Below are 13302 nucleotides of genomic sequence, written 5' to 3'. Positions count from 1 at the left end.
TGTTTCTTATTTTCAATCACAATGTATTGTCATAATTTCATAGCAATATTTCTATCAACATGCATCAAGATTTTGAAAATCTTGAAAACAAATGAAAATATCTGATAAATATTTTGCACTTTTAGTACCTTTCACGATTAATTTAATGTATTCTTTGCTACAATAATTCATGGTTGCTTTGTACACAAACAGAGACAAACACACATGTACCAGTATCTTACATGACTATATGCAGATATACAGTTATGTTCACGGATATTTGGCTATCCTTTCTTCAATTTATGTTCCACATATAAAACTAATTTGACTGAGACCGGGCTATTCAATTTGAAAACCACACACCCTGTGGAAAATTTTGGAATTTCAACCATATTCAGCAGCTTGAGCCATTCCAGATGCAACCATTTGCAAGCAAAAACAGTGGAATAGGAGTGGAAGATTTTTGGAATTCTGAAAAACATTTCTCAAATTTTGGCGAAAATTGTGTAAAATCCAACTAAATTTCAAGTATTTTCAAAATTTTGAAAACAAGTTTTGCTTGATTTCAACATAATATGCTGTCAATGTCCAACTGGATTAACCATATAAAGTCTGCACAAAAAGTAACTCAGCTGTTATAAATATGCCTATAGATTCAGAACTAATAATTGTTTTCACAATATTTTAACATAGAGAAGGATGATTTATGTACACGCATTTTGATACCCCATTCGTCAAATGTCGTTCAATATTAACAACACAGTAGTGCTTTTACAGAAAAATACCCGAATTTAAAAGTTGCAGTTTACAGCGATCAATGGTTATAATGCCAGCACTGTAAACACGTAAAGCCCGCCATTATCTTCGCCCTTACTTCAAATCAATACAAATAACTGCAACTTTTAAATTGGGGTATTTTTCTTTCAAATCACTGCTGTATTGTCAATATTAAACAAAATTGGACAAATGGGGTATCAAAATGCGCGTAAATAAATCATCCTTCTTTTTATGTTGAAATATTGTGAAAACAATTATTAGTTCTGAATCTATTGACGTATTTATAACAGCTGAGTTACTTTTTGTGCAGACTTTAGATTAACTGGAATTGCAATACTCGTAGTAGTGTCTTCTTACACAGGGTTGTGTGAATTTCAAATGTAACCGCCCAAATGTAGCTTGCATGCACCATACATGCCTTTATCTGAACCCACTGAATACATTCAACACAATTCATAACTGATGTGCATTTACAATGAATAAAAAACACATTTCTTTTGATAACTCTCGAGGAAGAAATCCTTACCAATTATAATAATCAAAAACTTCAGTTCCAAAACATAATTGGTTAAATCTTTCAACATATCTTTAAACACATTAGAATTTTCCCTCTGGAAGATCAGAGTAATGTTGCAATTTACAATGATATGATTACATAATACAATATGACAGCATTTCCTTCAATACGTCATCAGTACAAAGTTTAATATTCAAACATTACACAGTATTGAAAGAGTCACGGTATTATCATCACAAGCCCCACAGTAGCTCATATCCAAGAGGCTCAGTTTAGTCATTTGTATCCATTACATTGTGACCTAAAAATAACACCATGTTCACAGAATGAGTTATAACGGCATAGTAAAATCCTTAGTTCACAAGTGTATACAGATTACTGAACTGATTCTCTGGAGATTCTATAGTTGGTAGTACATGATAATGAAAAGTATATTTTTATCCCATAAATCAAACAATTTCTGGGTAGAAATATTTTAAAAAATATAAAGCACAATGGTATATGATACCTACAGTCTTTGTGCATCTACTACTATGCTAAATTTACCTTCATTACAATTATGTAATTAACAATATATTAATTACTCTAGTTGGTACTTCAGTTAAATGATCAAAATCTATTTTTCTTTCTAGAAAAGTTCACATTAAAGGCCTAAGCATTTAATGAGATGGTATTTGGACTGTTCTATAGCATATATATCTAGCTTTTACCCTAACTATATATTTAAGTCTTAATTTTTTTTCTGGGGAAATTTTAGCATTACTTTCAATTTTCAGTCATTTGTGGGAAACATTTTTTCCTATCCAATGAAATTTTACATTTTATTTCCCAATTCCTACAGAAACAATTTCTTATATTTGCTTCTCCTAATATATAGCTGTTATTGTAATGCTAAAAAGTGAAAATGAAACATACCAGTTGTCAGTTTAGCTGGCAAATTTAGAGGCATTTAATCTAATTTAAAATAATTATAACGGTATTGCTGTGATCACAGTAAGTTGCCAAACAGTATCTAACTATAAACCATATGTGTTGTATTATTCCATCAACAGAGGGTGATGTTACTCATTTTTTAAGAGTGAAAATAGTTTTTGATCTTGGTCACTACTAGACTAATTTCCTCAGCCGTCTACACTGCGCATGTACTGTGTTATGCTTCGTAGCGACAACTGATTACCTTACAGTCCATATCGTGACAGACATCTGAAAAATATTCAATGTGACTTTGGTTGTGCGCCATAGAGCGACTGACTAACGGCGCCTGTGTACCACCTCACTCACTCTACCGTGCCGTTGTGACAAGATTGCGCTCTGAAGTTCTAAAAACAACAAACTTGGTCAAAAGATCAATTTGGACACAACTGCGCATGCTCTATGCCACAGGAATCCTGTTGCAAAATACGTCACTTTTTTTCCACATAGTTTTCTCAGTCGTCAATCCAGAAGGTGGACGAATGAGGGCAGCAGTCTAGGTCATTTCTAGTACTCACGCTTGGCGAATTACATATAAAGGCAGTTCACATGTTATATAGGAATGGTTTATAGGAACTGTTATTTGGCATTCCTCAAAAATCACAATGATATCACTATGGACCACAATGGCCTCATCCCAATGGCATAGTTCAATAACCTAAATTAAACAAGCATAGTGCAAAATTTGCAGAGTATGAGTTTTAGTACCCACGTTTTCAAAGGTCATTCAATGAATGTACAAATGCATTGGGGTTAAAGAACTGTGCCCCTGATAGATGAGCATGTAGTGGATCCTAATGTATGTTTACTCTGACATGAGAGATGGCAACTGATTTCAAACAAGCAGACAATATTAACTAAATTTCAGTGTCACTAAACTCATTGGCAATTCCTCAAGTTTCATGATTGAAAACATTGAAACAATATACACAATTAACATAAGGATACAAAAATTAAAATAACAATTATTTTGAAGGTTTAAACTCTGTCCAATAAATAATTATTCTGTGAATAATAACTTTGCATAAAGTTTTATGCATATTTTGCTAAGCAAAACTATAATTATTGTCATAACAATTACTTGAATTTCATCAAAATAAAGTAACTATTTTGGAAATCAAACATTTAAGCAAAAGAATAATTGATAATATATAACTGTGAACATAAATACGGGAAAGCATGTAATCCAATGCAGGATTTGCATAAATACTATATGCTCAGAGACAGTGCTTGAAATAAGCCATAATAGTCAAGGGTCATACAGGTCCTTTTCAAGTGTCATGATCCAAAACTCACACTGTAAAATTTGAATGTTACACTGATCTACATTATGATACTTAACCCTCTGAGCACTACCTACTGATCTAACATTGCCTCTGATTGGTCAATTACATGATATTTTCACTTTAATCACCAATCAGAATGTAGCTTTGCGAATAATTCACCCCAATTTTTTTGCATGATGAAATTATTCTAACAATGTTGCTGATTGGGCCAATTGATAATGAAAATTTCTTTTTGGCCAATCGGCAGGTAGTTCTCATGGGGTTAACTTCAGACTTGCAAATTAACAGCAGGTATTGTCATGGAATTATGCTGGATTTTGATGACAAAATTTCACAGGCCCCTGTGGGCTCAGTGATTTTCACAGGCTTTTTGTCTGAGGGCCCCCATCTTATTTCAAGCACTGCCCAGAGATGCAATCTCAGGGGCTCGGTTTCTGAAATGTGCCCAAAATTGGGGTATTCCATTTAAAATCCACACTACCCGTGTGGAAAATTTTTGGAAATATCTTCCACAGGGGGAGTATGAATTTCAAATAGAATTAGCACATTAGGCAGCTCCATTTGAATTTCATACAACATGAGAGATTCAACATGAATCTTCCATAGAGGTCGGATGAGTTTAAAATGGAGCTGCTTAATGTGTTTATTCCATTTGAAATTCATACTCCCCCTGTGGAAGATATTTCCAAAATCTTCCACAGGGGTAGTGTGGATTTTAAATGAAATAGCCCAATAGGCTGTTTTTGCTGACAACAAAATCACCCACTGACTAATATTATTATGATGATAATAATATCCAGAACATTTGGTAACTCTTTATTTTTTTTCACCATTAAAGAATTGGTCCAAAGCTGAATTCCCAATTCTACCATATATTGTTGTAAATGTGATTCAATATTTATGTCCCATATATTTAATTTGATGCCACAGACATTTGATATTAACAACAGGATTTCAAAAATATGGCAAAAAAGGGATCTAAATTTGAATATCAAATCAAAAAAGTACTCTACACATTTGGAAATAGGCTTCTGCTTCTGATTTCTAAGATTTGCCCCCTCCCCAGAATTCTGATACAAAATTGCATTTTAGTAACAATAATTTTGGCATCATTTCATAATATACATCTCACTAAATACATTGAATAAATTCATTTTTTAACATGAAGAGCACCACCTTTAATTAGGACTCATACAACAACAAATTGATTACATCTGCTTTGTGTTATTTGAACATTTTATTGCATGATTATAATTACAGATCATCAAAATGACATCACAACACATGAATATGCATCACAATGACATCACAACACATGAATATGCATCAAATTGCTTGCATTCACAAATCATTATTATCTGCTCCAGCGGTGATGACATCTGTCAATTTCAAAGCGGTGTTAGAGTGGTTTGATGAGACAGGTGCCCTGTTCAAATCTTAGAAAATCAAGGTTGTATTGATTACAGATTTATTTGCTCCATTGCATTCACACACACAAACTTCCTGTGATGGAATTTGTACTGTGTGACGTCACAAGGTGTCACCGTAGCTGGAACGTATAATCGGCCAGGTCAACAATAATAGGTTTCTCTTCTCAACTTTTTAAGCTATCAGATACTTATTTTCAACATCTCTGATAACCAACAACTATGTTCCCCACCTGAGGTCGCAGCTAATAATAGGTCGCCACATAATTCAATTAACATGGTGCTACCAGTTGTTAAAGTTGCTCTTAACAACATAGTTAATAGTATGAAAACAGTGTATAAAAAGTCTCTTCCTTCACTATATCCAAAAAGGAGGTGGTCGTAAAAAGGAAGGTGTGGAAATGAGAAACTTTATTTGACCTGGTCTTATTTTCATAATAGTTTGTATTATACTGAAAATAAAAGTCCAATTTCTGTGTAACATGGTTCAAATTTGTTTAAAGACATTTTTATCATTTTATAGCCATTTTGGTAAGATAGAGAACTGAGTAACAAAAACTGTGTAACTATTTAGTAATGTAAGCTTATTTCATGCTGTAAATATTGATACATGTAGTCTCTTTTACAGTCCTGTAGTGAAGTACTTCTTAATATTGTTAAGACTGTAAAAGAGTCTTGCTAAGACAAGAACAATATTTGACAGCTACTGATAAAGTGGAGAGTTTTGCTGTGCTATTAATTTTGTTGTGCTTTGCTTATTTGGAATGGTTTCACTTGTTTTTTAAAAAGCTTTTTTACGTTGACTTATATGCACAAAAGGAATTCATTCATATGTTATATTTGCAGTTGCTGCTTAGAACACGAGAAGCGCACAAATAAACGCAGCACAAAAATGTCCACTTTTACAGTCTCTGAAATGCATTGATGTGATATTCCAGTCATTATTCTGAGCCTGAACATACCACAACAATACCACAACTCAAATATTTTACTTTTGTTTAATCTGTTCCATCCTCAGCTACTTTTCTATTCAACATTTCTATCTTTTATAAAATCTTACAGCACACACCATTGCATAAATATATGCACCATCATTTCAAAATTTAAAAAGAAAAAACACCTTTCCATACTTAAATAACATTTACAAGAAACACCACTGCTATAGCACTTTCTTTGGAATATCACATTTACATCACACAAGTATGACCTTTAACCTTTTATGTAAATGAAGAAAGAACAAACAATCACAAGCATATCTTGTTACCATACTTCAAATAAATCATCAAGTTTTTTCATCATTTTTTTATACAAATATACATTGCTATTTTGACACAGGTAACAATCATAAAATCTTAATTAAAAACTGTTTTTATCAATGATAATAATAATAGTTATAACAATAATAAAACAAGCTTCAAAATTATATACAAAACTTTACAGCACTTGAACAAAATTTGTAATTACAAAAGTTTTTTTTATTTTTCTCATTTTTACTTATAGACCTCATTTTGCTGTGGGTTGTTAGCCTCAACCCCGATGGCAAATAACATTCTTTATGCTAAATATTGTACTGAAATTTTCATTGGGTTTGTATCTAGATATTTCACAAATTACGCTCTTGCGCTTATTCCAGCTGAAATCCACACTTCCCTTGTGGATGATTTTGGAAATATCTTCCACAGGGGGAGTATGTTTTTCAAATGTAATTGGTTAGAGTTAATCATTTTAAAACCCATAGTCCCCCTGTATTATGGCTTTACCTATATCATGCACAACTGAAGTGAGTATTTCAAATGGAAGTTACACAATCGTACATTTTATTAAAAACTTATACTCCTCTGTGCAAGACTTAAGCTAAATCTTCCACAGGGGTAGTGTACATTTTATAATGGAATGGCCCTTGAAACTGTTGATGGTGTGAGATAAGCATGCCATTTTGTTTTATCAAAATAAGTTGATTGTGGTTAACAAAAGGGCAAGAATGAATAAACAGTTGGCTTTATAAGTTCGCTTCCTATATTGCAATACCGTATTTGACCTTATAAGCGGCACCACCATAATAATCAGACTTGGAAAAGACGGTCTCTAATATGCGCCCTCATTCGCAACAAACCTTTAGCCTGAAATATGAGCTAAAATGAGGATAAATTATGCACAAGAGGATCCACCTAATAGTCTGTTTAATGTAAGATTGTCAGGGAGTAAAAAACACTTATAAAGGCAGAACAGTGCTAATTTTGACATCAATGATCTTAAAAAAATGAGTGTCGTAATAACCACCCATTACCATTATTATCTTAAGTGCCCCAGGTGTTTATTAGGTCACAAACGGTAATAGGTGTAATTCTAACTAGAATTACTTCTGGTTCTAGCTTTTATTGTGTTAAGCAACATCGTAAGTGCTGAGTAATATCCATGCCTCAATCCTCCACATCAGAAATAAAACATAATAAAGTACCTCAAAAAGATATCTTTTCAACTTGAGATGAAAATCCCTTCAGGTATTTTCGTCTCAGTTTTCAACAACAGAAAAATGTTATCAATCAATATTGCAAAGAAGCGCAGGAAAACTTTGGGATGAAAATGTTTAACTTTTCCCTTAAAGTTTTTCATATGACTTCTGTACATGAAAGACTTTCACAAATGGAAATCAATATCAGGTACAAAAATAAGGATAATTTGCACAAAATTAAGTTTTTAAACTTGGTCCATTGCAGACTACCTAAATCTGAGCAAACTCTAGCTGGCTTCTTGTAAATCTGAATTATTATTGAAACAAGCATTGGAAACAAAATACTGGGGATCATAATTCATAACTGTAAGTATATTTTCCCACATTTTTTTGTCTCCAAGTCAAAATGACAAGAAACCAGCAAAAATATAGACTATGCATTCAAGCACCCATCTTAAATTAAACATTAATCAACTTAATTACTTTAATTAAATCAAAATTATCATAATAATCCTTTGTGACCTCATATTCAAATTAAAACATTAAAGGCACTATCAGTGACTTGCAAAATCACTAAAATTGATAAAAATCATAAAAATCAGATTTTGTTTTTTGATACTGTAAAAAAGTATACTCTGCAAGTAATAAGTCTGACTGTGGCCAAATATGGATACAATTAGGTATTTTTAGATTCTGCCCATATGGACACTTGCATCAACACACAATTGAATGCAGTTTCCCACTGGGCTATTCCAGCTGAAATCCATACACCCCCTATGGAAGATATGACCTTAATATTCCACACAGGTTGTATAGATTTCAAATGGAGTCACCCATTCGGGTAACCCCACTTGAAATTCACACTCCCTGTGTGGAAGATAAAAGTCATATCTGCATACGGGGTGTATGGATTTCGAATGGAATTGCCCATTATATCAGCACTGCTATTTTCTTACTGTCAATTTTTCATATGAAAAAAAAACCTTGCAAGAATTTCTTCCAAAACAATGATTTATAGTTCCACAAGGACCACTGATAGCGCCTTTAATTCCGACACTTCTTAAAGTCTGGAAAATGTTCCTGGTTAATATGAATATGGTACAGGAAATTCTCATGATAATCATAATGAGATAATATGGACCCTACAGGTTGTGAGTTGCTTATAATCAAATGGAATTACATATACAATTTTGGTATACATTTCAAATTAAACCATCAAACTTACATTACAGAATGATTTGCATTGAAGTTAGTGATAGAATTTAAAAAATACTTTTCAGGATGGAATATGTGCATCTTATGGAGATATTTGAAACAAGAATTTTGTCCTGTTACTCTGGTAAAGGAATGCTGTTTCTCTCAAGTACAGAGAAAGTGAATGCTTAACTATCTGACTACATCTACCTTTCAAAGTGTGGTCCATCAGTGTATTGATTGAATACAATTGCTTTGATGCATTTATCAGTTTCAGGTTTAATTTACATTACATGGGTTTTGTACACTTGCATTAGTTTTGCTCTTCATGCTAGTTGGCATAAAATTGTGAACTTTGATTTTTAATGACTTGAGTGATCATTGACAGGGACAAGTGATTTAAATAGCTAATTGCGCGGAGATTGCGCAGAACTTTTTTTCAGTGCAAATCATGTATCTCTGCCCATAGTTAAAAAAAGGCCAATTGCGCGGAAAAAAGGTTCTGCGCAAATCACTTGTCCCTGATCATTGACTACTGCAGACTAACCAAAAACAGTCAAAGTCTCAGCATCACCCGATAATGAGGGCTGATCATTTCAAAAAGTGCGACAGAAGAAATTGCTTTGCACATACTGGGTATTTTTATAAAACGCAAAGACATGCAACGCTCTATCATGTAGGCCTATACGTGAAGGCATGCAATGCTGGCCTGATTGTTAGACACGAACAATTGACCGGTCAGCTCTCATGAATATGTGAGAATTCACAGCATACAAATAATTATTTGGGAATAATATAGTATAATAGCTGACATTCTGGAAGAAATGTTATCAAAATTTTGATCTAACTTATATTTAAATTTGTGAAAACAAGATGCATGATCCAGAAGCATACACAACAGCATTATTACATGGACTGTTGAACTCTCCTTTCACTATAACCTTCAATTTTACTCTCATCAACTAAAATCATGATTTTGGGAATAGAATACACTATTTTGTCACTCATACATTGATCATCAGAAGGGATCATACCGAAAGTTTTAATTATTGGTCATGATTAAGGGATCCAAAATGAGCGTTTATTATGCGTTTCGACAGTATTTTTGTGGGACATGAGAGCACCTCAGACCTATCGAATTGCATTCTGAATCTGAAGCATGTCTTTCTGATATCAAATAATTTTTTAAATCACAATATAATACAAATTTTATGACAAATTATAAAAATTTGATATTTTTCAAATTTTGATATATAACAGTCCTCGAAGTAAATTATATAAATCTAATGATATATTCTTAAAGTGTATGTAGGAGGAAAAAGTTCGACGGTCAATTGAAAATTTTGACCTTTCATATTGAAGATATGGATTTTTTCCCAAAAGACCTAATTTTTTTGGTGTTTTGGGAAAAAATCCATATCTTCAATAATGAAAGGTGAAAATTTTCAATTGATCGTCGGCTTTTCATCCCACCTACATACACTTTAAGTATAAATCATCAGATTTATAAAGTTTACTTCAAGTACTGTTAAATATCAAAAATATCAATTTTAATGATTTGCCATAAAATTTGTATTAAATTGCTTAATTTCAAAAATCAAAATTATTTGATATCAGAATGACATTCTTCGTATTCAGAATGCAATTCGATATGTCTGATGTGCTCTAATGTCCCAAAATAAATACTGTCCAAACGCTCATACCCCAGCCCTTAAGCTAACATTGCACAAACAGAACACACTCTACTCATATGGGAACAAATTTCAAGCCATTTCTATCCAAAGATAGCATGAGGTTCAAAGAAGTTCTTCCCGATGCAGTCCCATGCAGGATCTGATTTGAAGCGTCATATTTAGTTATTTTTAATGATTAAAAAACAGTACTACTTTCTTCATACACCACACTTCAACTTTGACCCAGGTCATAGGTCAGAAAGGTGCACAATGGCTACCCAATAAAAATGGCAAGTTCTTAGTGAAAGGCAAATAATACAGTTCATCTGCAGCATGATTAGTTCATTCAACATAAGTCATGTTCAATCATCTTCTTTCTTCAATTTGGCAAACATTTCATCTTCATAGCTTTTTTGCGTATCACAATCAGCAAATTTGTGTTTGTTTCATCCTTATACAACAGGCTGGACAAGTTCAGCAACTGACTGGTTTACAAGGAGAAGCTTGATTGGCTGGCTTCAAATGGCTTGTTAAGCAAGTAGAAGCTTGATTGGCTGGCTTCAAATGGCTTGTTAAGCAAGGAGAAGCTTGATTGGCTGGCTTCAAATGGCTTGTTAAATAAGGAGAAGCTTGATTGGCTGGCTTCAACTGGCTTGTTAAACAAGGAGAAACTTGATTGGCTGGCTTCAAGATGAGTTGTATTTTGATTAGAAACTGAATTTCTTCTTATAAATACAAGTAGGCAGTAGAAGAGAGCTCTATCATTTCTTTTGGAATCTCTGTAATATTAAAAGAATGGAAACAGAACAAGTTGATTAGTGCAATTAAAAACAAACAAAAGCATTGAATAAATATGTTACAAAAATGGCTCAATTGGGATTTATGGTCATTGCGATAAAGTTTGTACAGCTTATAAATGACAAAAAAATGAGACTCATAACATTGTGCATTGATATAGAATGGTGTGCCTGCAGTTGGGTGTAGCACTTATGCTAGTTGCATAACTGGTGTGAGCTTATGTGAATTTATGTGAGCATAAGTTGGGACTTTATTGACGTATGCAGTAATAAAAAGCGACTGCCAATTATAAGCAGAACAAACTTTACAATGCTGGAACTAAGTGTTCCATAGCATGATATGGGGCATACATATACAGCCCATATCTGGGGATTTCTATTCCCTGCAAATCCAAGATGCCTTGATGGCATGAAAATGGCATTAAATTATTCGCAATATAAGTTTTGATGAGGAATTTTATAACTTTGTAACTGTTTATAATGAGGAATAATTATTTGAAATATTTATGAAGTAATTGTGGTGTGTTTTCTTTTAATTACCTGCATATCCAGGGTGGTCACCATCATCCTACGCACAACTGGCAATATTGCAACTTGTCCTGGGAGGTTGATTTCACAAACTTGTAATATTGCAAGCTGTAAGTATGATTATGTCACAGCCCAGTGCCGCCGAGAGCCATTATGGGCCCGGGGTAAAATGATCGCATGGGCCCTTTTTTACGGGCCCCCTGAGGTCTATTTCTTTGCTTTTATGGACCCTTTCAGGTATTTTTATGGGCCCCTAGGACCCCGGGGGTAACACACCCCCTTAACCCCCTTGTCAGCGGCACTGCACATTCTTGTCTACATTTTGGCTATTCCAGAAACTATATCGGTGACACTTCTAAAGAAAAAGATTTCCCAAATTTGGAACACAATTCCCAAAGTGGGTTCTATTCATTAGCAGAATTCCTACAGCTTCAACCAACATATAAATATGCACTGGGCTATTCCACTTGAAATCTATACACCCCTACAAAAGACATGACCGTAACTTCCCACCGAGGGAGTGCAAATTCAAATGGGGTTACTTGAATGGGTGATGCCATTTGCGATATACACTCTTCCATAGGCACTGTATGGATTTCTAATGAAAATGATAGCCTATTATTACTGTAAATCTGTTTGTTTCAAATGATTTGCTCCCCTTTAGTAGGAATTTCTTAAGCATCCCAATCTTATGGACCTGTCATTATTTACGCCAAGGGGAATGGAGGATTTCAATTTTTTGATGAAAAATGTTGTGTTTCCCCTTTGCTTCCGTTCAAAAATTCTGCATTCCCCCCTTATTTTATGAAATTTCTCCATTTAAAACTTAACAGTCCTCCTCTTTCCTGGCAAAAAAATTTCGCATTCCCCCTCTTGCTCACCAAAAAATGTCACATTCCCCCTCAAATCCTCCATTCCCCCCTGGTGTAAATAATGACTGCTCCCTTATAGCCTTTGTCACTATATCAGTGAATATTACTACCTTGATTTTTTCCTGTAGTGACATGTCGCTTGTTGCACATTCCCTCTCCGGTGATGTCATACTAGCCAATGTCATGCCTATGCTTCCTTCACCCCGTGATGAGCTCCCTGAACTTCTCCTGCTATCAGAACTGTCTCCAGCACCTCTCCTCAAGGATGCCGGTGAGTTCTTCATGAGTTGGGTCTATAAGAGGTAAAATAAATAAGACATAGGATGTCATATTTGAATATATGTTCAGAGAGTTGTTCAATGATTCTATAAAATTGTACTTTGATTATAATAGGAGTCTGTCCGAAATAAAGAAACTAGTTTGTGTCTGATGTCAACAGTTAATCAAACTCAGAAATGGTTTAATGATTTGTCAATGATTGATATTTCTGAATGTAGCCAATCAAAAACCTGTCCTATGGTTAAACATTCAAAAATATAAACTGTCTCAAAAGTTAGGTCTCAGTATTATGAATTTTTTTTCTTGATGTCAATAATGCCTAGAAAAGTTGCCTTTGGCTTTGTAAAAGTACTGGCATTGTTCGCCATTTGCTGCGATTCCTTTTTTCCAATGAAGGCACCACATGAATCAACCTTCCTTTATGTGCTACTAACCAATCACAGGCTGCGGGGAGTTGATCCTCAGACTCAAACTATGTTTCTCTAACTCGTGACTTTTACTATAAATTAAAGTTTATGTTATTAATATTGCAAGTTTATAGTAATTTTG

General features: G+C 33.8%; 1 protein-coding gene across 12 annotated transcripts in view; it reads right to left on the bottom strand.

Moving 5' to 3' along the window:
• Positions 1-10244: 10244 nt before the first annotated feature.
• Positions 10245-13302, bottom strand: part of LOC140156783 (uncharacterized) — a 267392-nt gene continuing 264334 nt past the window's right edge. For 7 of the 12 annotated variants that reach the window (XM_072179760.1, XM_072179761.1, XM_072179750.1 and 4 more), the window contains 2 exons: positions 12585-12767; positions 10245-11056 (listed from right to left, as the gene is read on the bottom strand). In XM_072179760.1, the coding sequence (XP_072035861.1) occupies positions 11039-11056; positions 12585-12767 (201 nt within the window). In that variant the 3' untranslated portion in view covers positions 10245-11038. The remainder of the gene's footprint in view (positions 11057-12584; positions 12768-13302) is intronic. The other 5 variants (XM_072179751.1, XM_072179754.1, XM_072179752.1 and 2 more) reach the window with 2 other exon arrangements.

The sequence above is a fragment of the Amphiura filiformis genome, chromosome 7, assembly GCF_039555335.1.
Source record: "Amphiura filiformis chromosome 7, Afil_fr2py, whole genome shotgun sequence".
Classification (NCBI taxonomy): Eukaryota; Metazoa; Echinodermata; class Ophiuroidea; order Amphilepidida; family Amphiuridae; genus Amphiura; species Amphiura filiformis.
This window is presented reverse-complemented; position numbering and strand designations above follow the sequence as displayed.